General features: G+C 39.8%; 2 protein-coding genes across 5 annotated transcripts in view; both read right to left on the reverse strand.

Moving 5' to 3' along the window:
- Positions 1–8035: 8035 nt before the first annotated feature.
- On the reverse strand, positions 8036–13471 carry yy1b (YY1 transcription factor b). Of its 2 annotated transcripts, none has more exons than XM_029277075.2 (5): positions 12721–13471; positions 11455–11617; positions 10892–10952; positions 10214–10372; positions 8036–9073 (listed from the first exon to the last, which is right to left on the reverse strand). In XM_029277075.2, the coding sequence occupies exons 1-5, from the start codon at positions 13286–13288 to the stop codon at positions 8891–8893; spliced, it is 1134 nt and encodes a 377-aa protein (XP_029132908.2). In that variant the 5' UTR covers positions 13289–13471; the 3' UTR covers positions 8036–8890. The 2 variants fall into 2 exon arrangements, with proteins under 2 accessions (XP_029132908.2, XP_020488080.2); XM_020632424.3 differs by having other exon boundaries at positions 11455–11605; positions 12721–13469.
- A 1334-nt stretch (positions 13472–14805) lies between these two features.
- Positions 14806–27291, reverse strand: part of evlb (Enah/Vasp-like b) — a 49840-nt gene continuing 37354 nt past the window's right edge. For 2 of the 3 annotated variants that reach the window (XM_020632363.3, XM_020632361.3), the window contains exons 4-13: positions 23197–23263; positions 20177–20244; positions 19782–20029; positions 19507–19604; positions 19294–19333; positions 18907–18958; positions 17661–17718; positions 17510–17570; positions 17303–17360; positions 14806–15818 (exon numbers count right to left, since the gene is read on the reverse strand). In XM_020632363.3, the coding sequence (XP_020488019.1) occupies positions 15781–15818; positions 17303–17360; positions 17510–17570; positions 17661–17718; positions 18907–18958; positions 19294–19333; positions 19507–19604; positions 19782–20029; positions 20177–20244; positions 23197–23263 (788 nt within the window). In that variant the 3' untranslated portion in view covers positions 14806–15780. The remainder of the gene's footprint in view (positions 15819–17302; positions 17361–17509; positions 17571–17660; positions 17719–18906; positions 18959–19293; positions 19334–19506; positions 19605–19781; positions 20030–20176; positions 20245–23196; positions 23264–27291) is intronic. The other variant, XM_020632362.3, reaches the window with a different exon arrangement.

A 27291-nucleotide genomic window follows, 5' to 3' on the forward strand; every position in this document is an offset into this window, starting at 1 on the left:
CGGGTCAGTGTGATCGTCAGAAGCATTTTGATTAACTCTCGTCCCCCTCCTCTTCCTCTTCTCAATGGTAGCGTCAATGTTCTGCTGATTAAATTCATTTTCTGCTGTCACTGCTAATAGGCTTTTCATTCCTTTGTGTGAGTTTCAGTTGCTTCTGACAGGATGAGTCGCTTTACGGAGCACTTAAGCCAACACGGCCTGTGATGCCACAATTGCTTGCTTTTAATGACAATCATGATGTGGGGAGAATCACATTGGGGCACTGATGTGTCCAATTTGTGGTCAATTGTCTTATTCAAAGTGATCGCTCAACAAACTGAAGAGCCAATTAGAATTAAACAAGGCTTATATCAGTGCTTAAGGAGACCGAGGCCCTTCAACAAGTGAGTTAGCACCTTTTGCTCTCTATGCAGCGGCCGTAGCTCACAGTATCATTATCTCTGCTCAGCAGGCAGTCTTAGTCAGAGTCACACATGAGACATTGTTCCCCAGGCGAGCTTCTCTATCTCTAGAGGAGAGAGCCCGAGGCCAGAGAGCGAATTGGTTCAAAATGCCCCGGATATCCCTCTTAAAGGAGGGGAGGTGGTACCGTGTAAAATATGCACAAGTAATTCCAAAGAGTATGCATTATTGAGAGGAGTAAATGGGTGCAGGATGAACATCATGGCTCATTAATAGTGAATGTGATTACCGTTTCTGGGAAAACAGCAGTCTGGGCAAAGGGGGACAATAACTGAACTGGTCAAATCTAAACTAAAGACTTCCTTGTTTGCTCAGCACCAACTGTTACTATCAGGATTAAAGCTGGTAACCAATTTCTGCCAAGTGTCCTGTTATGATGTCAAAAGCTCACACTGAAAACCACTCAGCTCCCCTCTTGACCAGCGCTCTCTGACTCTGCAGGTTCAAGGAGTTTGGAGAACGGTTGGAGTCATTCATTTTTTATGATCTGCGCATTCAAGTCAACTGTGCTTCGATTACTAACAGGATTCTGACAAAGCCGGGAGTGAAAATGACTGAGCATTGTTGAAATCCCATTAGAAAGTGAAGGAGGCGGCTGATTGAAGGTCACACAGCAGGGGGTTGCTGACTGAGTGACTTCCCCTGTTTGACACGCAGACATACTGAGTGACACGTCGTCATCCAGCAGCACAGACGCCAGATTTTGTTTGACGTGAACCTAGATTATCGTGCTGCCCCCCCGGAGGGGTTCCCACGCTGAAGGAACAGATGCTTCCTCTCCCCTCCTCTCCTGCCGCCTCTCCTTCCTTCGGTTACACATGCTCGAGGGTGATGGACGACAAATAGGCTGGCTGCAGTTTACACCAGACATACCAGGCACCATTAGGAACCATTTTCTGCCCATTTGCCTGATAGCTGCTATCGCTTATAGCAGTGATTTGCTCTCTGTCTCTGCACTGAGTGTCCTCAATGATGGATCACACCTTGATGTGCAAGTGTCAAGCTCACTAAGAGAACTGTGCATAAACCAAGCAGATTTGCCAGCCAGCTCTAAACTAGGGGCATGTCCAGAATCACAATGGGATGAAGAATGTGTGTCCACATAAACCTGTACATGTCAAGTGGCTAACTCTGGGACTGAGATATGAATCCAACACAGGAAATCCAAACACTGCCAGTGGGCCAACGTGATGATTAGACTGATTATTTTTAAGTAACCTGGCACTTTTGGTTGATCTGAACCTGAAAGATAGTCCTTCAATTTTTAGTTATGTATTTTTTTAGATAACAAGAACAAAATGTGCCAAAAAGCCCCCAAAATTGATGATAAGATGGACAGTCATAGAAAAATTAATAATTTATGAATGATATAAGGCAAGTCTGGGAGTTGAGCTATAATTTTGACTTTCAAAAAATGTATTGAAATATCACTCATCAATAACAGTTTAGATTTATTCGGGTGTTTACCAACCAGATTTTAAAGGAGGACCCATGGCACCATAGACACCCTCTCCTGGACACACCCCTGCACCCAACTATCTATCAGCTGCTGGAGAAGGGGGGACAGCTTAAGCCTCTTTAAGGATCCCATTCTCAGTGACTTACCAAAAGTGCTTATGTTAATCTTGTTATCGCTTCAGGCTGCTGGTAATGGAGGATAGGAAGCTGCTGGGAGGTCGTGGGCCACATTTTTTTGCATAAGCGCCAAGTGGTCCAAAACTCTAACATGTTCCTGCCTTCATGCCTGCAGTTCATTTGGCAGCGACTGAATGGTTTCCACATCCACACTGCACAAATCTGCATGCCTTTGGGGCTTTCTTAACCAGCTCACACTACGGATTATGAATTGATTGTGTTCCTGTGTGCTAATCTTGTTTATTGCTGTGTGATCGCATCTATGTGTGCTTGTTAAGTTGAGATATCAAACCATGGTGTCGCATTTACAAATATCATGCTAATTAGGCATACAAAGCCTACATGCTAACACACATGGGGATAAGGACAGAAAATAACAAAGCCGTGAACCCAGAGTTAGTGTTAGATCAGTTGTCATCCACAGCAGGTGATGGGACAGAGCCACTGTGGCTAGAATTGAGAGTGTCAGGTAGCTCTCCATAAACACGGCTTTGAAGGTCTTTTGATCAGACTGTGACTACGTTTGTAATGTAGAGCCCTCAGGCCCATCACGGCCCTGCAGAGGCGTACAGTGATTTGAAATGTAGATGTTACGGCTGTGCTCTTTAGAAGAGATTTCACCTTTAGTGCTCGGGTGGAGGGAAGCAGCAACGTGATGATGATTTACTTAATGAGGCATTAATCAAATAAAGGTTGATTTGTGATTGACGCCTGGTGGCTGAGGGCGGGAGAGACAAGGAAGGAGAAAGGCGAGACAACAGTGAGAGACAGAATAGTACAACCTTCAGACAATCTGGTCCATCAAGAACCCCAAGTAGAGAGCACAAGTAGACACTGAATACAAAGAGAGTGATCATGATTTGGCCATTGAGACGGGTGGACACAGACAAACCTGGCAACCCAGCCAGAAGAGTCAGTCAGCCAAGAACTGGAGGTAGAGACCGAGCAACAATCAATGCCTCACTACAGCCTGCTGAAACACTAAAGAAGCAGTCCTGTTACCAAAATTAAATTAAGATTTTTAATCTGTCAGAAAAGGATATAATCAAAGACAACAAAGTTAAATAATCTACTATTAATAAAAGCCTTTCATTCAGTACCTAATATATGCATACTCATATTAAGGTACAGAACTACTCATGAGATTGTTGATACAGACACATTTGTAAGCACATTACTTTTGTAGCTGGTCAAGGTGAAATCTTTGACAATGTATACTATTCTATAGTATCATTATAAGCTGTGGTGTAGTGCAGGGAAAATGCAGGTATGTGGAGTATACCCACCTATAGTTCAGTCTTGATAGGGTACACCTACTTCTAAATCCCCTCTGATACACACCACTGATTGATTTTTTTTTTTTACTTCGTATGGTGAAGGGGTGACTCTTCCTACTATGTCTCTGATTGGCTAGTAATCACTAACTAGTACACTTAAATGTCACTGTTTAAGCCAAAGGCTGTTTCTCCTCTGCTGGAAAGGCCACTTAAAAAAGAATTGTGGGGAAAAAATTAAGACTATACCCACACCACTAAACTACTGATTATGAGGTATTAAAGCAGAAAGAATACCTCTAAATTGAAATGCAATAGAAACGTAAACATAAAACTATAAATGTCAAACATGACAGTAAGAGCAGAACAAATGCACTTGGCTACTATTTATAAATAAAATCAGTTGATTATTTAGTCAGTCAGGTGTAAGACAAAGTATCATCGCCTTCCAATCGTTTTCCAGAGTCTAAAGCAACACTTTAAATTGTTTATTTGGTTGAACAGTTTAAATCCATAGATTACTTGTAAAGATACAAAACTGAGTAAAGCAGCAATTTCTCACTTTTTCTTCGGAACCAGCATTGTTTGCTTTTTTCAGCACATTTTACAACATACTTTGATAAACTAACAGAAAGGTTGCTGTTTTACATTCTAAATTGTTATACTGACATTGCCAACATAGCACAAACTATAGGCAGCAGTGCAGTTAATTACGACTTCGCCAGTGAAGCAGATTTGAGTTTGACAGACCAAGCAAGACGAGAGAATAAAAGACAGGTGTATTCAGATGGAGAGAGACAGAAACCGAGGCAGTGGAGAGAAAGAAAGGAGGTCTATATATAGGTAGAGACAGAGTCAGAGAGAAAGGGAGCTGATAAAGGGAGCAGAGGTGAAGAGGAGGGTGAGACGCAGAAAGAGCAGGGAACTGGAAGATGAATTACAACCTGTACCGCTCTCTAGTGTGACAAAACAAAAACATGACTGTCTTGCCATTTAAATGTTCGACGACAGAATTCAGACGTAAAAGGTGTACATGGATAGAAAATCTGCTGCTGACAGGGTGGAGCGATGTTTCTACGTCTGCAGAGGCAGTCCTGGTATTCAGAGGGTATCTCAGCCTCTCTCTCTCTCTCTCTCTCACACACACACACACGTACTCACTCTCTTCTGTTACCTTGGCAACATATTTTCTGCATGGAAATAGCATCTCTGGCTGTGCATAACGCAAAAAAAAAAAAAAAAAGAAGCACTTGAAGAGATTTAAACGCGTCTGGAAGAGATTTAAGTTCAGAGATTTGACCTGCAGATTGGATGGAATTGAGCTGTGCTGTTCTGCATGTCTTACCATCCAATTGGCTGTTTGATGGCGCAATGGAGAAGTAAAGCATCATAGTCACTGACGGGCCATTATATTTACAGAGGGATGTAGTGAAAGATAAATTTACATTTAAATCAATTTGTACAACTTTGTATTTGCAAGATAAACTCTTCTTTAATGGGCTTAAATCCATATGTCTTCCTTAACGCAGAGTACATTAAACTAATGCTTGACACAGCTTATACAGTTTAATGTTTACTCTGGTGGTAGCTTGCCTCAGGATTTATTTACACCCAACTCTGAAATTCCGCTCTTGACAAGCAGAGCACAAGCGAGGGAAAGATCCTGGCAGAGGTGTTATTAAGAAATGTAAAATAAATAATAAAGCATGCAGGGCTGAGGTTTGATCTGTGAGGATTTTTCTGATTTAGTTTCCACTCACAGATGAAGGGGTTTAGCGCTGCGACTGTGAGTATCTGACTTGCCGAGGCTGCCTGCTATGCTTCGGCGTGATAAACCTTTGTTTGCTTGCAACAGAGCGGGAGTCAAACTAATGAAAGAAAATCCAGGCGTTCCAGATTGTAGGTGCGATCAGCCCCGGCTTCAACTATGCTGAGACTTGTCTAAAGCTAGAGAGAAAGAAGAGCAAGGAGAGGAATAACATCCAGGTAAACACGCAGCAAGGAATTAAAAATAGAAGAAGAAAAAAAACATACAAGTATGTTGACTCCTGGGAGAGAGCAGCCATAATGAAATAAGCTTCTGAAAGAGAGCAGGTGTTGGAGGCTTGACAGACTTCAGCTGCATAACAAGTAGCGCATTTACTCTCCCCTGCCTTTGTCAATCAAAACAACCAATCCTTTGAATAAATGCTCCCTTAGAAGGGAAAAAAAACAGAAAAGCAGACAGAGACCCCCAAGTGGAATCATGCCTGAATCAGACACACACACACACACACACACACACACACACACACACACACACACACACACACACACACACACACACACACACACACACACACACACACACACACACACACACACACAGCGAGAGAAAGAGAGAGAGAGAGAGAGGGGATGGACTAACACATCACTGCACTCAAAGTTGGTCTCAGGTAGAGATAAAACACGCCTGGCTCTGAATTTCAAGCAGCCCGTCTGAGCTGTTTGGAGGCTAAAAAAGCCAATAAGACATCAACAATGCCCTGGAGCTGAATCAATTGATTCTCTCACAGAAACAACACGGCTCCCCCTTTTTTGTTTTTCTCATCCTCTTGCATCGTCCTGTGTGACTCAGAATGAGGACATGAGTAATCACAAAGAAAGTGAAGTCTCCGAACACACAAATAAGCTCAATGAGGTTGTGTTTTTCTGCACAGCCGTCGGTGGGTTTCAGCACCATGGACAGCATCGTCATCTGAATGAAGTCTTTAGTGCCAGAAGGGGGCAGTAGTGAGAGCCGGTCTGCAGCAGGATGGTCAGGATCAGAGGCCTAAAGAGGGGGGATCTTAGAGGGACGCTGAGGTAGACAGTTGTGCTAATCCTGCTGGCTGAGCACAAAAAGGAAAAGATTTATGTGTAAACTCCAAAAACTGCAAGAGGAGACCCAGGGAAGGAAGGAAGGAAATAAATTCCATCTAGCTGTTGCAACTTTACTAAGAAAGTGTTTTAGCTTGGGTAAAATATATCAAGAATAACATGGGAGAATTACATTTTTGTTTCCAATTTTTCGAACCAAATAGACTTGGGAAAGCCTGTGGTGTGTTCACTTAACCCACTACTGAGGCAACAGAAGGTGAATTTTCCAGAGCTGACTTCATTTTCAAAGAAAACATGAGCTTCTCAATTGTTTATCTCCTTTATAAACTGAATAATAAATAAATAACACATTTAAAAAAATATATAATTTAATATCACATTAAAGGAAATGTCAACTCTTGGTTGCACCTCTAGAATTTTTAAATTCTACATTTCAATCACCCGATAGCATCCCACTATTTCTTTCTTTTTCTGAAAACTGGAAGGAACAGGAAAAAAAGATTAAAAATGATGCCTCTTTATGACCTAAAAAAAGCACTCAAGGAGACCATCAGCGACAACTTTGATAGTTTCTATGTCGTCATTTTTAATGCTTGTAACCACCTCTGCTGGGTGGGTGTCAGAGGAAGTGATTTATGGAAGTGAAGTTCCTCACGGGAGGAACTTTGGTTCTTCATGGGAGCTTTAACAGAGAATTCTCAACATCTTTTGGTAAACACAGGATGACTGAAGGTGCTGGTTTTAACTTCAATAGCTTCTGAATAACAAAACAACACATGCATTATGAACTCCAGTGGTGAGTGTACATTCAGATACCTGTTATACTAAAATGACGCAATAAGAAACGATAGTCCTACATTCAATTATGTACTGAAGTATGAGTGCATACATTGAGCAATAATATATAATAGGTGTTGTGCAGAATGGTTCAGTACATCATAGGCTCTTTTCTTACTTGTCAGCAGTGCTTTAATGTTGCAGCCAGCCTGCAGGAGAGGGAGCTAATTTTAACTGCTTTGTGTGCCTGTATATTAAGCCACACGACAGATATACTTGTATCAAATGTGATTCTTCTATGCTAAACTTTAAATCCACAGAGTAGATAGTGACATAACCCGTTAACGAAAACGTGTCATAAAGACATATAATGGAGTGAACCTTACCCTCATTTTAAATATAAAAAAACATGTTGGAAATATCTAAGTAAGAAAGAATAAACATACACATTGTCTTCTTTGTTAATCATATACAGCAAATGTACTTAATGAAAAAAAACTGTTTTAGATGTTTTGTATTCATAGGCAGAAAATTCAAGCCTGAAAAAATACAAACAATAGACGAGGATATTCTAGAAGGAAACTAAAAGCATCTCGCGTTTAAAAATATTCTTGCTGGCTCACAGAATGTTCCTATTTTTCAAGCAGGTTTTGAATGTGTGAAAAATGCTCGTCATGCATTACTGCTGTGAATGTTACGAATGCTTCCTTATAGTTAGAAGTCAAAATATGTTTGCCTGTGTAGTGGTCCCAAACTGATCACCATTTTCTCAGTTAATCAAGTTCCCTAGCAATTCAATTTCCAAAAACACTTGAAAAAAACATTGTACACAATCATTGGTTTAAATGTAAAGATATTGAATTAACTTCTCTGTGGGAAAAAGAAAAGCAGCAAACACTCCGATTAGTGAAGGTTGCTTGATCATCTCCTGATAGCTCAATTCATTGCTGTCGCTGTAAATACATCTGAATCTAAAAATAGAACAAACACTAGTCAAAGACAATGGAACACTTTATAGAAACAGCGTGTATATGTCATCAGGGTTAGAATGACCCATTTTATTGTGGGCTGTTGAGATACACGGGTGTAAATATGAACAAAGGAAGTTAATGTTGACGTCTGTACATTACATTCTAACAAAGAAAGTGATGGTCTCGCAGTCCACTCCATGTACGCTTCAGATACTTCGGCTGAGACGGCTCTGAGTACATTACTCATTCATCTGTGTAAAGTCAGTCCATAGAAAATATAAAGCAACTCATGACTAAAAGTTTAATTGGTTAACACTTTAAATCACACCTCTATCTATGTCTACGTAATTTCAATACAGCCATACAATACAAGTATACAAGGTTATTCTGTGGTTAGAGAAAAATACAACCAAAGGTATGGAAATGCAAACATACAGCTGTTTTAAACTTTTGTATCATAGGTAGGATCTCATAATGCAGGAGGGGTCAAAATAATAACCACTTTTTTACTTAACATAGCCTGAGACAAGTGTACAATATGCACACTCAAGGAAAATAAAAGCTATGTGAGAAAATAAAAATACTAATAGATTGCTGCTTCTCTGCTCGCTCTGGTAAAAATAAGTCTCTGATGTTTGTCCGTGAGTTCCATCTTCTGGAAGCTTAGTGCCACTGGAGAAAAAAGGGACTGTGTCGGTTGGGGCTTTGGGGAATAGTCACTGTGTTCCTCGTCTGATTTGACAGCAGAAGAAAGGGGACGCAGGAGAACGAGCGGAACTTCAGTGTTTTTAAAGTCTCTTAATCTGTCAGATTTTTTCATATAAATCAATAAGTCTTTTCTGTTTCCATCTCCGAAAAGAAGGTTCTGAAGCTCTTTTCTTCTCTGTGGTTTTGATGCTGGTGGATGGGTTCTCATTGGTTATTTTTGGCTTTGGCGTGTGTGAGGATGTGAGACTTGAGGTTGGTTGACTGCGCAAACTTCTTATTGCAGCCATCGAAGGGGCAGACGTAGGGTCGGTCTCCAGTGTGGATCCGCACGTGTGTGCGCAGGTTGAAGTCCAGAGAAAACCTTTTCCCGCATCCTTCGAAGGTACACTGAAAGGGAAGGGAGGAGCAGGGAGTTATTATTCACACTGATCATTACTGAATTAAATCAGAATTCTAATTGAATTTCTTCCTAAAATCTTATACACAAACAGAGATGATCTAATCTCAACGGACTGAACATGGTCTCTACATCCTCAAGCTTTAGCAAAATGTCAACCGATAAGAGTTTCTATCTTTAGTATTGGTTGAGCTTTAATTTCAAGGTAAATCTGTGAATGATAAACATACTGTTATGCATTAGTAAAGGACTATAGGTTAGGTTAGGGGTATTATTTTACAAACGGCCTAATTTATAACTAGCAGACCCACCGTGTAGTATTTAGCCACTTTGTGGAGGCTCTTTTGGAGGCCTTCCTAATCACCGGCCAAAGGTTCCCAAAATTGTATTAAATTTGTGTTCATGCTAAAGCCTTTTTAATCTAAAGGTTAGTCAATCACTTTTTCAGAATATACACATTAAAACTGTGTAATGAAATATATTTCCATTTCAAACTAGCGACTATATATAAGCTCTACACTGTGATAAATAAATCATTATTTTTCTGCCTGGGTAAGTAAGGAAGCTTACTTTTCGCCTGGGAGAGGCAGCCTTAGTCTCCGTCTTAAAGAAAGGATTTGTGTATGTACATAGCATACCAAAATTCACAATACATCAGATTACAAAATTCTAGTTTAGAGTTCTGAGACAGCTGGAAACATTTAAATGTCAGCTGTGGCTTTGTTTTCGGTGAGAGCAGAAAACCTGACAAGTTTGGCAACAGTGTCTAACAGAGGAGAGCTTGGCAAACACTCCTAACACCTAAACAGTTTTACACGTCAACATAAATTTCCAAAACATAACATTTTGTTTTAAATATTTAAGTAAGACAGGAAAAACAGATTTTGTGACTGAAGTTGTTTGTGATGGGTGAAGAAGGGGACCTTTAATGTATCTAATGAAGACAACTTTACTGACTTGGGTAGTTGGTGGGTGATAATTTGCATCCTGTGAGAGAGCAGTTAATTATGATCTCATTCTCCTTGGTTTGAATTTGGCTTAAAATAGTCATGGGCTTATGTGCTTTAGATGTATTAATAGTGTGAGAAAATCTATGCGTGTGGGAGTGTGAAGTTCGTCCAGATGCCAACCTGAAAGGGTTTCTCTCCTGTGTGAACGAGTTGGTGACGTTTGAGTTTGGAGCTTTCGACAAAAGCCTTGCCGCACTCTGCGCAGACGTGCACGCGAGGTCCGTGTGTGTGGAGATGCTTCCTCATGGCTGAGTTATCCCTGAACATCTTTGTGCAGCCCTGGGGACCAGAGTTAAGTGCAGCACAATGTTGACAAACAGCAAATAATGGACAGTTCTTTGCAGCAGGCATGAAAACTGAAAAGTGGTGCACAGAAAAGGTTTTTGCTTTTCTTGTCACAAATATAAAAGTTATTAAAGTGTCCTCATCCTTTGGTAAGTTTTCCTTTAATGACGTTTGAACTTGGAAAAAAGTGGCTCCGTCTCTCTTTTCCCTGAGGTGATAACGCACTTTTAACAGCTTCACACTCTAATGGCAGACGGCTAATAGAGTCAATGAAAGCATTTACAAAAGCTAAACATGCAAAGGTCAGATAAGGCTTGATCATTCTTGTAAGTACATGAAAATCAATACACTCAAGTGCTTTGACCACTTTTAAATAACCTTTCCAGAAATGTTCAATTACGCCCACAGCAACAAAGCGGTAATGTAAGACAATTAAACCAATCAGAAACCAGGACCTCATATTTAAGCAAGGGGTGACCCGATGCCTTTGGGAAAAATCAATTTAAAACTCACTTTATGAGGGCAAGCTATCGTCCGGGGGGCATCGTCCTCTTTCACTTTCCTGGGCTTCATCCTGTAAGGGATAAAAAGATGGGTCAGTTTGATGGTGTTTTTTAAACAAATATAAAGACGACCGTGGGCATAAAGCCATCCCTCTGACACAATCCACTGTGCCATTTAACAGTCCAGATATATTGTTCAATTTTACAGTTAATCAATAACAAGTATCAGTACTGATAGAGGCTATTTGTCACAGCAGGCACATTCCACCTTAAGTGTGCAGAACAGTGAAAGAGATGTTTATATTGTGCACAATGTATGAGAATTATGCACATACAACTCCTGAATGTGATATTTATAAAGATAGAAGCAGCATATTAAATTAAAAATAAATACATACAATAATATTTACCAAAAACAGCACCTACTGTTTAGAGTCATAATATGTGGTGATTGAGTTGTGTGTCAGAGCATGCAGAATCGTTTACAGTTACCCACAGCTTGTGTTTTTCTCAGGAAACAGATGTGTTTACACATTCAGGAACAGGATGCAGAGCCCAAGGCAATACACTCACCTGGCAAACTCAGCCAGCTGTTTGGGGTCTGACAGGTCGATCCCCGGGATGCCACCAGGGGGCAGCTTCTTCCCCGTCATGTACTCGGAGTAATCTGGAGGGGAGTTCTCCCCGACGATCTGCTCCTCCACCACCGACTCATGGTCGATGTCTTTATTGTTATCTAGGCACAAATTACAGAGACTGAACGGATAACAGATTGGTGTTTCCCTAGCAACAAGTGTGAGGGAGAGCAACAACATCTACAGCAGCACTGGTCTTCAGCTAATAACAGCAGTCTGCATAATCACCTTCAGAGGACTCCCCATTAGAGAAATGATCCGTTTTTCAGATATAATTCACTTTCTACTATAACTAATGTTGAACAAGTTTAAATTTATATCACGCATGATAAGTATATAGTATAGTACAGGTAAGTGTACTGCAAATGAAATGCTGATGAAAACGACAGAGGCTTTAGGCATGTCGAGTGTGAAGGAAAAAACTAGAGAACAAAAAGCCTGAAGCCACAATTAAAAATAACATTGAAAAATACCTACTAACATAAAATTAACAAACTAACATTAAATAATTATCTTTTTTTTTTTTTTTTTTTTTAAATCTAGCTGTCAAATAAAAATTTAGGATATTTAGGTAGCCTACTAGACTGACTTAGTTTTTCATAAATGATGGACAGCCTGATCGATATTGCCCTCAGCAGCATCAGACCGCACAGAAGCAGTGAGCTTGCCTGACGCATGCGCAGAGCTGTCCACCAGCAGCAACCACAGCTAAAATGCTAAGTGACTAATTGCTGGCTAAATCGAACCAAACCCGACCACAAATTCAAACACACAGAACAGTAAAACGCTTTAAATAACCACCTGGCGCTTCTCACGCTGCATTAAAGAGCCACTTTCAACCACATTAAAGCCGCCTGACTACCACCCCAGACCCCCGCTGTCTTATCAACCCCCCTCATGCACCGCCGCCATCTCTGCACTGGCCGCGACTATCGCCATTTTTTCGGGGCCGCCGCCATACTTACTAATCTCGGGGAATATGGCGGCGCCCAGCAACACCTAAAAGATGGCCTCCCTTCAAAACAAAAACAATTCGCCATCGCGTAGAAGTGTTTCTGCAACAATTTCTTGCATGATTTGTCTGTTTTCCCGACAGTACAGCTGGCCCCTCCAGGAACTAGTCTGGTGCAGCAGGACAACGCCCTGACAACGAGGCCTCATGCAGCGGCTAACAACACACACGGCCGGGGCTAATGTTACTTACCCGATGCCCACATTGTAACAGAAAACTCCCCCTCCAGAGTCTTTATTTGCACCTGCTTCTGTTCCCATTTTCTTCCACCGGCTTCCGAACCGCTTAAATAGCTTTTTTTGCCCGCTTTCTTCCCACCGCCGCTGCCTCCCCGTTTCACCCGACCCAGAGAGCTTTTCCCGGCCACAGTCACTAGAGTCTGTTCGATGTACTCGTCCTCCACCCCGGGAGCCGGTACCGGGATGAGGATCTGGTCCTCGAACCCGCTGCCTCCATCCGTGTGCATGTCGGAGTCATCTCCGCCGACCACCTCCTCCCGGGTCTGGACCAGGATCACCTCCTGATGGTGGTGGTGGTGGTGGTGGTGCATCGAGTTCGGGTCGTCCGTAACCAGCGGCTGTAGCGCGATCATGGGCTGCCCGTCGTCGTCTTCGTCGTCGTCGTCGTCATCCCCTCCGACAACCGTGGTCTCGATAGTCTCCACCGGTATCGTCTCCACCTCTATCTCGTGGAGCTCCACGATCTCGGCCGGCATCTCCGAGCCGTCTGTCTCAATGTACAGCGTATCTCCGGATGCCATGTTGAATTCCGCCAGCTTGCCTCTCTCATTCACGCCGTGTTGTGCTCCTTTTTTCTTTTTTTATTTTGAACCTCACAAAAACACACACGCACACACACACACCCCCTGCTCTGCTCCTGCCTCTTCTGTCTGCGCTCCCCTCTTCTTCGATAACAACTCTCTCCACTCCGTCCCACGCCACTTCTCGTTGCCACTATACTCTCCACTGCCCAGCATCGCGAGACTTTGGTGAGTCTAGCGATACCAAGTGTTGCTGGTCTACTGGTGTGGTACTAGTTGTTTTGTACCAGGGGGTTCCCCAAACTTCAGTGACACGGGCTTTAGCCAAATACTCAGAAACCGTACCTTTAGGATAGGTAGCATTTAAAAAAATAAATTTACATAACTATGATCAATGGAGTCAACATCTGAACCCAGTCATAATTAAATGTTAGTAATTAGAGCTGCAGCTTTTTCAATCTTAACGTGTTTACATGACTTGACTTAATTTGACTTAATCCAAAAGTATGTTATACGAGTTGCGTATCCTGACCAGCAACCAGCATTAACATGATTTGGATGAAATGAGAATGTCTCTCTAACTATAGCATCTTTTTCATTTGCCTTAATTGATTAATCTCATACTTACTGGTTATAAATAGTACAGCACAAGTGAAGACCTAGTCACGCCCCGAAGGAGACCCTGCATGGTCAAAAATTGCCTAATTTTTTTCATCTTTTTATTATTATTATTTTTTTTTAAAGAGATATGCCCTGATTGATTATTTAAAGACATTTTCACTTAATCCTTGTCTCCAAGTTAGTGTGCCTGGAGACAACCTAGTGGCCTCCCCCACTTAAAAGTATATATTCTTTAGTCTGCAAGAGCACCTGGTTTTTACTGGAGCACAAGCCACCATGAGCACCCGTTTTTTTTTCTTAGTTTTGCACAAGTGGTTCTGTGGAGTTAAGCAAGGAAAATAGTTCATTATCCTTTCAGCTTAAAGTATCACCTTTGTGACATTTAACCTCAAAACAACAATAATGAGATTAATGATTTCTTCCCTCATGCATTATTTTCAAATGGAGAAAGGCAATTTTGAACAAACCTGCAAGATTACATTTACAAAGACCTTTTGAAATACATTACCTAATCTAGCTTTATGTTTATGATTAGAATATCATTCTGAGGACTCAAACTATTGCCTGTTGTAGACATGGGGGAAAATGGGAGGATAATTAAAGTTAAGTACTGCTCTCTATGTGCTTTAACTTGGTTTTATCTTTGAAATCATCCAACATTTTTTGTCAGACACTGACAGCATCCTGCATTGTGTGAACCACATGAATAACACACAGAAGCAGTTCAGATGTTTCACACTTCTCTATGCTGCACCAGCTGTGAGCTATGGCACCTATTCAATGAGCATAGGTTTTTATGTTTTAAAAAAGTAACGGAGAGAAAAAAATAGCTAGAAAAAAAGCCCAAATCTAACAAGCAAGCACAAAGGGAAAGAGACAGCCTCATTTATCCAAGACATTGTTCACAGTTTTTATTTGAATTCTTGTTAAACTTGCGTGTTTCTTTTTTTTTCCGTTGTCAAACCAGGAAGCACTTAGTCATAAAAGGAGAGAATAAAATGAACAATACTTCTCCATATCCTTGCAGCCAATAAACATTTTATTAACAACATGATCACAAATACTCTGGTGTATTATTCTTTTTTTTTTGTTCATAAGGTTGCAATATCCAAAGAGCCCTGCCTCGGTTTCAGGTCAGGACCTGTTTTTTTTTTCCTGCCACATAGCTGTGTTGGCCAAAAGAATAAAAAACCTCTAAAAATCCAGGTGAGATGATGAGAAAACACTTTTTTAATGTACTTGTGAATTCATCTCAAACAAAAACAAATGAAAACAACCATTAGAAAATACAAAAGGCTGACATTAAATGATGTGCAATAATGATCAACATTACCATTCCTATCATATTCCCATTATCATTTCCTCATTATTACCATTGTATTCACTACGCTACTACTACTCATATTAACAATACATTTGACAATCATAAAAATGATAGAAATAATAATGAAAATGATAGTAACAATAAAAACGTTCCAATAAACTGTGAAAAAAGAAAAACAAATAAAAATAATTTGAATTCTATCCATTTTCCTTCAGGCCAAAGACAGGCGGGCAAAGTGGGCGAACAAATAGACATAAAATGTTTAGAAATCAGAGGAATCAGTGCGAGAGTGAGCCCTGTTCACGTCCTTCTCTCCAAACAGACAAACCAAACTTTACAAAGACACGTCTGAGGTGTTATAGCAATGTAGCCGCGTCGCTTCAACACCGCAGCTGAACTGGATGAATGGATGTCACAGTTTTGGCCTCTGTTACGGATTCTCCTCTTCTTCCTAATCCTCCTCCTCTTCATCAGGACCACAGGAGCTGCTGCAGGGGCAATGGTTTTTTCCAAAAGGTGGTTCATGTCAGGGAGTGGCTCTGAAAGATTATGTCGTGCTAACTCGACTGAGTTCATGTCTAATGGCTGCAGACAAAGAAGAGAAAACACAGGAACAAAGTCAGGTTTATCGTACAGGTAAGACTGGAAAAATATCCCCATAACAAAGTCATATTCATTTGTGCTTAGTGGTAACCTGAAATGACAAACTGAAGGGGGAGATCAGTGGTTTTATCACAACACATAGACTGTAAATAACAGTGGACGCTGAAGTTCTACAGGGGAGTGAAGCCAGAATATTTAGAGCTCCCCCTGCTGACTGGCTGCAATATAGGTCATAAACCCCGCCTCCTTCATGTTTACAGATGGCATGTGAGTCAAACTGAAATTTAAAATACACGTCACATAACTTTCTCCCAAATGTGAACTCTGTCATGATCTTTCGTTATTATCACACTGGTTTGTGTTGACGTTCGGTGAAGTTTCTTTTTAATTAGTTATTAGAGGTTCAAATCATCATCATACATCAATGTAATACACAGTCTATGTGAAACCAGTTGAACAATCTTCTCTCTAATGGTATCAGGAAATAAGGAAATGAACCCTGATATCGTAATCAGTATTGTTATCAGTGTTACCTTGATTAAGATTAAGACATGAAAAATGTAACACAGCCTGTGTCACAAGCTTGAGGTCTGACGGGCAGGGTGCATCTGACAAAAAGAAAGCTGTACTATTGCATTATGGACAATGTAGGATCCATTGTATTGAGTAATATATGTCTAAATGTTTTGCTATAACAAAGTATTTACTCAAACATCAGAATCGCTTTGTCATATATTATCATTCTGAAAAAAGTGATCAATAATTGTGCTACTGCCCTTTTTTTCTTAAATTTGGTATTATTTGTAATAGACTATGACTGTGAAACCTTTTTTTTTAAATTATATAAGCTTATAATTTGTGATTATATTGTGCAAGTATACTGTATGTCCAATACATGTGTTAGTACAGTTTCTATGATATGAAGATATTTCATGTATTACCTTTATTACTTCTTAATGTATAGTATGATATTGTAATCTATGACTTTTGTGTGTAAATAAAAATGTCCAATAAATGTTTTATGAATGACTTTCATGTAATATTTGAATATCAGTTTGGCTTCATTCTTCAGTCCTGTGGTACAATGACTATCAAGGTTGTTCGGCACATTTCTATAATATGATTTACTACATTGTTAACAAATCAGGAATTGTATTAACTAAAAATTAAATAACTTTAAGTAATCATATTGTTTTTATCCATGTAGTTCAAAAAAATATTGATGAATCCATGTTTTCAAATGTGGTGTTTTATGTGTATGTAATGCAGCCTTGGATGCATGAATTTATTATGATGATGTTTCTGACACTCTACTGCCACCTACTGGACCCTTCTCTACATAACAGCCCATTTCCCATCACTCCACTAGTTAGATTTCCAATTATATATTCATTATCATAAATTAGCCTGTGGTCCTAAATGTCCATATACCATTACTGAGTGTGAGCGAATGGAAGTAAACATACCATCAATGATTTCATCCTTCACTTTGTGCAATTCACGAAAAACCTCTTCCAAGATTTCCTAATGACGCACAAAGAAAGAAATCACATTATAATTCATAATGAAACAAACATTGCTTTATTTTTTTAAATCCTTGTACACATGAAGCACACGTTTGGAGCACATGTTGTCTGGTGGTTAAAGTGTTTATTTTAGGTGTGTTTCTTTACCTGTTTCATCCTATCGAGGTCTATCGAGTCTGTGTCACTTCCACCGCCCGCAGACCGTACCCTGAACATAAAAACAATCATTCTCTGTTAGGGCGACTGTTGTTTATTGCTTCACTGTTCTATCAGAGAAGCTGTCCTTTCTAGCGCTCACCTTGAAGCCATTGCTCTGTCTGCAGAGTTAGCTCGGTCCCACGGCTTCTTTGCACCATCTAGAAAACAGAAGAGGAGGTTTCACTGAAAAACCAGCAGGGATTTATTGATAACTTACACAGAGCAGATTTGAGTTTGATCAACAGTCAGACTGAGAGACTGATCAAGAGATACATTCTGTTAAGTAATCAAGAGCACAATAATCATTGTGATCAGTTTTCTTTTAGAGAGTCACTTTACATTTTTCTTTCCTTTCCTTTTTTTGTATAATTTTCCTGCATTTCCCAGAGTCCCCTAAAACATTTACAGAAGTAAAGTTTACAGAAGTACGCATGGCCTATACGCCTACTGTACTAAAGGGAAAGAAAAAAAAATCACAGTGTTTACAAGAAAAAGTACAAAATTGTATTCAATTGTGGTAGAGATGTAAATTATTCCGAGAAAAACGACAGTGAAAGAACTCAGTGAAGGAAAAAGTCCTCAGTTAGTGATACTTTATTATGTATAATACCTTTAGTTAGATCATCTAGATGCATGCATAAATAGCATTATTGCTTGAAAGTGTTCCCAATCTTATTGACTTTATATGACTTTGGAAAGTTTGTTCCGTAAAAACATTGGATTTTGTTAGATTATTTAATATTGTATGTGTAAAAGCCCAATCTGAAGTGTAAAAAATGACTGGAAAAAAGTTGTAAAAGTTTAACATTCCCACCTCAAATGTAGAGTAAGAGTTTTGAGAATCGTAAAATAGAAACTTAAGCGGACATAAATCCATATATTTTATTCACCCAATGTGAAAACATGTTATTTTTGGTTTTTCTCTCGAGATCTTAACTTATATTTCTCAGGATAAAAAAGCAGATTTTCCTATTATAACGGATTATTTAACTCCTCGTCCTGAAACAACACCGCATGTTTTGTCGTGATGACAGGACCGTTTTCTGGTGATCCAGGAAACAAAACAATAGACAGGTCACCGTGATAGGCCACATTAATGAGGTAAACTAAGACTATTTCTGTGATGTTGTTTTTTTAGTACTTTTGCTACACAGGGTATTAGATGAAAAACTGAAATGACACATTATCACAGGAAAATGCAGTAAACTTAATGTACAGATGCATGTCTGCTCAAGGCTTCAGTATCAACAAGTGTGTCTATTATAGTCACTGACTCCATGCTGATGCCAAATCCATAAAAAGTACATTGTGTTATGTTGTCACATAGTTTACTGTGCTTTCCCCACCTGTGGCATTCTGTCCACTGCGAGTGCTGGGTGACGAAGAATTTGGGTCATCCTTAAAAAAGAAAATAGTGGATAAGCATCATTTCATCCAGCATGATCAAAATGCTGCTATTTGATGTTAAAACATTTTGCACTGGTTTATCCCATTCACACAAAACAATACAGGTTCCTTTAATTTAATATCTTTAGTTTGTGTGTAATGTTTCTGTAATATGACTATGACATCATGACTATGATTTTCTGAATGCCTCTGTTTTTTATCACTTTGTGAAAAAAACACAATTGGAACTACAATAAAAATCATTATTATGTTAATTTAATAACCACCCAGATAATGCAATCCTTTAATCATCATCATCTCAATTACTGTAAATGACTTTCACTCACATTTTGGCTGTCGTCAGGCTTCTCTGAAGCTGCTTTCCTTCTGGGGGAAAGAAGATGCCTCGAGTAAGAAAAATAACTGCCAATATTTTCATTTAGTGTAGTTATAAACAATCTTACATTGATTAAAGGCAATTGTGACTATTAATGTCCGGTGTGGCTGCAGGATGTCGATGCAAAAACAATTCAGTGGTTTTCTGTTCTCATCACTCTGACCTTCGTGCCAGCAGAGCGTTCATCTCCTCCATCAGTCCTCCGCTTCCTCCACTTGTCCTGTTGGCATCGTTTTTGGCGCTTGAAGAGTTGTCATCAGCCTGAGGAGAGGAAAAGAATAACACCCCCACAGTTACTTTTTACTCTCAGATTATGTACAAACAGTGAATTTATCAAGAATGTCAGTCACGTCAGGTAGAGATAATCTGGTTATTTTCTGTCTGACTGGAGGAAAATTTATCAAAACATCAAAGCCACAAAGATAAACTGCTTCTCACTCTTTGAACGCGTCGCAGTTTGGCTCCTGCGATCATAGCGGCGAGGCCTGTCGCTGCCTGGGGCTCTTCCCCATGACATCCACCTCCAAGGGGGAGAGGGGGCGGGAGAGGAGGTTGGGGTGCCATTGCTGAAGGTGGTGGAGGTCCAGGTGGGGGTGGAGGCGGAGGAGGACCACCCATGTTCATAGGGGGAGGAATTACAGGGGGGGCCACAGAGAGTACAGCAGGGTGGCCTTGGAAAGGAGAACCTGGGGGGAGAATTGTGACATAATCTGTTATTTAAAGATGTTTATTTGGGTTCAGATGCAGTTCATTAAATAAAAAGGTTATTGTAAAAATGTTTATTGGGAAAAAAACCTTAACCATACAAAAAAAGGGCTCTTTGATTTGAGTACCTGAGTTGGACGTCCGTCGCTCCCGCTCCATGTGTGCCTGCATCTGCTGCTGCTGCTCCATCATCTGCCTAGAGGGACAGAGAGGAAACACAGCTAGCCACACGATATCACAAATGTCACATCGAATCTACGATTCTGTCACTTTGCAGTCCCACAGGAGCACTACGGCCATACACCTCAAAGCAGCAGCCGGAGAAAAGTCCTCCTGCCTTAAACTTCAAACATCAGCAGGTCTGAGGAAAAGTGACAAGAAAACCCAAAGAGGCCTCAAATGCAGCGAACACTGCAGGAGGCACTACAAGCTGTGAGCAAACACAACTAAAAATAGTCAGAATTAAGCTTTCATGATAAATATATTTGTCCTTTTCTCGTCAGAATTTTAAAAAAACTAGAGAAGAACAGAACCAATTTGCCCTCTTCATCTTTTTAGTTTTGTATAATTGTTTGCTTTTTAAAAAATGTTTCCCTCTTTAAATAACTTTAAATAATAACATAACACAGATTAATGTAGTTCATTCATTCAACCATCTTCACTGAAAAATATATTTTGGTTTTAAATGGCCACAAAACATAGACAAAGTTCACTATTGGTTAGTAAAGTTAATATTTCTATTTTGTTATAATTAATAACAGAAACTACTGCAGTAGAAGGTAGGTGACAGATGAAGTGATTGCAGGGATAGTTAAGATTTTTTAAAGGTTGATTAAAAACAAAGTGGCTTGCTGATAGCAAAGTAAATTATGTAAACATTACATACATGCACAATTTCATTGTTTTTTGGATAATTTTTTCCCCGTGAAAATGAATAGCTAAATTAAAGGGCACAAATGGCCCCGCCTACGGCAATGTTTAACCTAGCTTCAGAGCCATCATCTGACCAGTTTCTCAATGAAGGGGCTCGACTGACCAGCATGCGGCTAATACACTTACTACTTCATACAACCCCACTTGAAAACTCTGAACCTTCCCATTAAGGAAACACTAACACTCCATAAACACATACAGGACACATTCAGCAAAGAGATGAGGTGAACTGCTTTTTCTATAGGGGGCGCCAAAAGAAAATTTGTCACAGAATCTTTAGTAAAAAAGTTGCTAATTAAAGTAACAAAATAAACAGCTCATGATTAAAACACATTGTTGTTCTTTTAATTCATACCTCATTAAATAACCAAATAAAGTTCAGTGTGTTTGCACTAAACTCTTTAATTTCTAGTACCACTGTAACCACAAATTATGTGAAATGATAAAGAAAAAGGGGATAAGTCTTTGTATTCAAGTTGCTATAATACTAGTAAACCAGAAGCTATAAAAGAACAAGAATAGTTTCAATGACATCAGTATTTTGTGCAAAACTGCATTTAAATTGCATCTGATAATATCTGCTGATGAACATTATCTTAAGGCTTCTTTGATTTGGCTAGTTTAAAGTTTACTTGTAAACCTATTTTGAAAAGAACTTTGGGCCCTTCTGCAAAGTCTCCCCTTTAAACATCTTCCTCCTCTTCAGTTCAAACCCATAACACTCGCCCTCGTCTCTGTCCACTCTCAACCCAACAGCTTCGTCCTCTTCATCAAACCCTCCTCATCTCGCCTCACATATGTGATGATTCAGGAGAGGAAGGAGAAATCTCCTGGAGAGGAAGTGGAATTTTCCAGCTGTGTGGTAGCGAGCAGAAGTGCTGAGTTAGCAAACCTTCCTGATGTGACAGCAGCAGCACGCAGCCGGAGCAGAGCTGCTGAGTAACACGGCCCTGCTACCACTAGAGAGAGAGCTCAGTGAAATGAATTTGCATCTGCTGACACAAAAACACACACACACACACACACACACACAGGAAATCCACTCGCATAAGCACACAATCTCCCAGCACAATCACAGACGTAATCCTTTGTGCAGGAGGTACAGTTTAGCAGACATTAGATCAGACAGAGCTGTAACTCCCATCATATTTGTTCGCTTAAGCCCTAGCATTTGGCTGAACCAATGGGCAGAGCTGGAAAAAGGTTTAAAAACAGCAACAAAGACGTTGTTGTGCCTGAGTCCGTCTCTGAGAGGAGTCGTGGCCACGGTGGAAGAAATGCTGGATGCTTAGTAAGCAACGGAAATTGCTTCAAGCATCATCCTGACCTGTACTCATCCATTTATTTTGGATTATTCCATTTCCCTCAATGATGCAGGGAAAAGCAATATGTTGTGTTGTATACGTATTTTTATCTGACTGTTATCCCCAGGAGTCATATGAGGGAGACCGAGGGTATTAAGAGGAGTGGGATGAAAGAGAAAAGAAATAAAGGTCAAAGAGATCGGCTGTTATTTCAGTTGCCAGGGTTCATATTTTCTCTCTTTGTGTGGCAGGTTGTCAGACACATGGGGCTGCACTTATGACCATAATCCTATCCAATATTTTAATTTTTGGCTGTGTTCACTCAGAGTTCATCTGCTGGTGTGGATATTATTTAGTACATTTCCGGAAAAATGCCAAAATAAAAGTTGAGCAGACTTACCAGTAAACAATCAGGAATCAGTGGGCTAATGTCTCATCACTGTTAGGAGGACTTAAATATAGCTGAAAATCTTTTTATTTAAAAAAAATGCATGTATATTCAGTGAAGAAGCTCTAAAAACCCCACTGTATACAGCAAACAAAACTAGCGGGTTGTAGAAATGAACTGCCAATCAGTTATTTTATTCAGCTCTTGATGAAGAGAAACGCAGCCCTTAAAGGATTCATCAGGTGGTCAGAAACACAGCGATCACTGAATGTGAGCCTTGTGCTTTATCTGCTCAGTGTGTTCTTCAAGTTTTCCATGTTATTTCTGTATTCTAAAAAATAAGTAAAGCTCATTTACAAAAAACAAGTAAAGACAGGCTTAGTTTAACTCAGAACCACTTCAGATTTAAGGCCAAGTTTTGTTTTCAGCGCTTTGATTGACTGTCAGCAAGCCACTTTGTGTAGTACTACTTTAACATTAACTAAATGACTTCATAGTTTCAGCTTCAGTAATGACTCTTTACCTGGCTCTCTGAACCTCCATCTCGTCTGAAGTTGGTCCGTTCTGGACATGACGCTGCACAGCTGGACCTGAAGATACCAATGAAGGCAGGGAGAGAGAGAGAGAGAGAGAGAGAGAGAGAGAGAGAGAGAGAGAGAGAGAGAGAGAGAGAGAGAGAGAGAGAAAGACTTAGTTCCCAGAGGAGACAATTAACGAGCAAATGACAGAGAATTAAACTGCAGTTGATCATCATTCTCTTTCTTCTGTAATGACTAATGTGCAATAAAAAGCATAATAATCCCTCACACGAGGTAAATTAACATAAATTAATTAATCCACTTGTTCAGTAAAAAGCAAGCAGGACTTCATAGCAAGTGTGAGTGTGAGTGTGAGTGTGAGTGTGAGTGTGAGTGTGAGTGTGCGTGTGTGTGTGAGTGTGAGTGTGAGTGTGAGTGTGAGTGTGTGTGTGGCTCATTTTATTTTACATACTTTATGACAGACCTAAATCTAACACTAAACCTAACCCTTTTGACCCTGGGGTGTACCCAGCAGAAACATCCTCTTGATTTAAATAACAGCGCCTGAAGAGAATGAAAGAAAAAAGAAAAAAAATCACACGCACATACAGTATGTCCGTCTGTCATTCAGGCTGTGTGCTCTACAGTTACACACAGTTCTCTACTTGGTGGTAACATTAGAAACACAAACACACAAACACAGACAGTCGAGTGCTTCTGTGAAATGAAACTACAGAGTGGGAGGTCTGGATTGTGTTTGAGCTGCTGGTGCAAACAGAGGGAATTCTGTTGTCTGCGGTCTTGGAATCCTTGACACACTGCTGCTTCACACACGTGCTTCTGGTGTCTAATATTCAAGTGATTTTACTTCATTTATTTTGTCCTCCTTTACAAAATGACACCATAAAAGTTTACAGAAGGATCACACCTCTTAGTTTTTTGAAACAATTAAGTTCTGAGTTCTTTTTGAGGTTTGAGATGACACACCAATATCTTCCCTCTTACTTCTAATGTGTTTTGAACTACAAGGTCCTTAGGATGTAATCCATTTAACACCAGAAGTGATATCTGCAGATGGAGAGGCCGATAGGGAGTGTAATTAATTTAAGACATGATAAAATGAGGACAAGAGGATGATAAATCACGGATTACAATCAAACAGGAGTGATTCATCGGCGTACGATGAGACTTTTCCTCGTCATTGAACCCGTCTGGGACAACATTTATCTTCATTGTTCCTCCTGAGAACAACTTCAGAAGGAAAGTAAAAAAAAAAAAAGAACGTTCACATTAAAAAATTTGCACTGGTGTCTTCTTAAATTTGAGACATGGGCGATCTTAAGTAAAAGGAGAAAGGTTGATTTCTTGCAGTGTAAGGGATTGTATTTGGTTGAATTAGAGCTGAGTTTATTTCAGTGTGACGTAACAAAACAGAACACCCATAAGTCTTTCATTTGGGTTGTTTCCAAAACCCCTGTCTGCCTCGGTTTAATGGAAGATATCTCTTACATAACACTTTTACAGCTCCCCTCTCTCCACTGGTCACATCTCTAATGGAAGTGACTCTCCTTCCAGCCGATGGTGCTAATGGCTGCCATTGATCAGGTAACAGAAACCCAAAAGAATAACAGAATGACAAAAGACCTGACTCATGCCTCCTATCAGATGGCCCCCAAACTATAAGCCTATACACATGCTAAACAACTTTGGTTCTCCCACAAGCCTAAACATACTGTATGGATTATTTCAGCGACTGAATAATACTTAGACTGCCATCCAAATTAAAAAAAAATCTCATAAGAATGTTTTTACATATTTTTCACCATCTAATAATGAGACTTTTGTCTTCCATTAAACACCCTCTAATGTTCAGAGATCATGAAAGCAACCATCTTTCTACACCAGTAGCTCATATCTGTCAAACGATCAGATCTTAATGGTAACATCTCCTTTCTCAGAATATACAGGTCTGAAAAATAAAGTGACATTTAATACATATTGTAAGAAGAGTGACATTTTCCTCCACAAAGAATATTATTAACCCGGATGAAGGCAACACTTCCTGACCCATCAATAAGTCACACACTTGGAGGAATGAACACCACAACCTTTAAACACACACACACACTTGAAATACTAAATGCCATGCAGAAGTGGAGTCACACACTCAGAGTTTTTGTACATACACGACATGCTGAAGAAGAGGAAGCGGCTGTAGCAGACACAGAGACACTGACAGACCCACTCCCCGCTCACCATCTCTCCCCTTCAGCTGCTGGTCTTCCCCCTCCTCCATCACCTCCCTCTCTGCCTCTGTCTCTCCTCACCTGCCTCTCTCTCTCTCTCTCTCCTCCACCCCTCCTCCTCCACCCAGCACCAGTATCATCTGTCATCTTCTTGTAACCCACACCTCCAGGCAGCAGCCGTGCAGCGAGCATCTCTGGTTAATGTTTCAAAAGGTCGGGTTTGTCTGTAGGCTGGGTGGCATTATGCCAGTCACACACACATGCAAATATAAGAGTGAGCTGACACACGAGCATCTCTGCTTTCAGATAGAGCCTCGTACGAAGAGACGGTCCAGTGAGAAATGACAGGTCTATTACAATATCTGATGAAAAGTCAGTATTGGCCACTTGCAGCCAATTGTTAACCAGTTTCAGCTAAACCGCACAAAGACACATTAAAGAGTCTTAATATTTATATACTTTAATCTTTATGTTAAATATATAAATAAGTTTATAAAATTTACTTTTAACAAACATTTTCAAGCTGATATGAAGGGTCATGTGTACCAACAAAAACAGATATTTAAGGGTATTTCCTTAATAACAGAGAAAACGTATCTGCTGAGGATAATTGTGCGATATTAGATATGGCTTTGACAAAGCTTCATAATGAACCTTGTGGTCAAATCTATGTTAAATGTGTTTTTACCTCTTTTATCTTGATGAACCATGCATATAAGAACAAAAGCAAACAGTCCCTTTTCCCACCCCAAATCCTCTAAATGTAGCATTAACAGGTACAAACTCAAACTGTCTTGTTAAAGACTCAGTCATGTCGTCTCATTTGATATTTAGCATTGTTTATGACACTGTTTAATTGGATGGTATTTTGTACCCAGTAATGTTACAGTATCCTGACTGTTGTCTTGATATGTTTTTTTTCGCACTGTTTCGTGTCTATTTGTTGTTTATTTTGATGTATTTCAAATCCCTTATAGGTAGGGGCATTGTAATTAATCTCAGGCTAAGTGCTGTTGTGTGTGGCATTGTTTGGCCTTCTGCATACTTGCACCTATACAAATAAACACAAAATAAATAAATAATCAGCCAATTACACATTTGAATGGCAGTCTATGAACTAAATCTTTCCATGAAAGAAAAGCAAGAGAACAATGCTAAAGTAGACCAATGTTTACCGTAAATGAAACAACTTAACCTTAATAAAAAAAAACACAAATCGTCTACATTTTGATATGTAATGATGTAAAGAGAAAAGAGAACGCAGATGTTCCTTTTTGTGAAGCTGAAACCTCCGCAGTTATTTTTTAACAATTACTAACTTGATTTTCTTTTTTTAACCACCCACCAAAAGATATTTTTTCAGCTCATTTTATTGTCTTTGAGTATACCCATGTCTGAAAATAGGATGTGACTCATACCAAACACTTGTGTCGTTTCTTTTACGCATGAATTCTGCCACAATCTACAGTATTTACTCTCTACTCCAACTGGGTACAAAAGGTCAGGTTGTGACCTTCTTACCACTAGAGGGGGCAGAAACACTGCTGAGATTGAATTGGAAGTCATACATCCTCCTGATATTTGCTTTCTAAGATATGGATGTTTTATTAATCACCATGACAACAATCTGTTCATTTGTCAGCTTTTGCAAGAAATCAGAAACACGCACTGAAATACATGTATTAATTGCTTCTTTCGCTCTCATTTCAAACACACCCACACACACTGACATTAAAGCAGCTATTCATACGGTTACTTCATTGTGAGTGTGATATTCTTGGTGCCCCTCAACACACAGATTGTATCTTTTTATGCAGGAGGAGTCACTGCTGTATTGTATTGAGCTGGTGTCAT

Source organism: Labrus bergylta, chromosome 15 (assembly GCF_963930695.1).
Source record: "Labrus bergylta chromosome 15, fLabBer1.1, whole genome shotgun sequence".
Lineage (NCBI taxonomy): Eukaryota > Metazoa > Chordata > Actinopteri > Labriformes > Labridae > Labrus > Labrus bergylta.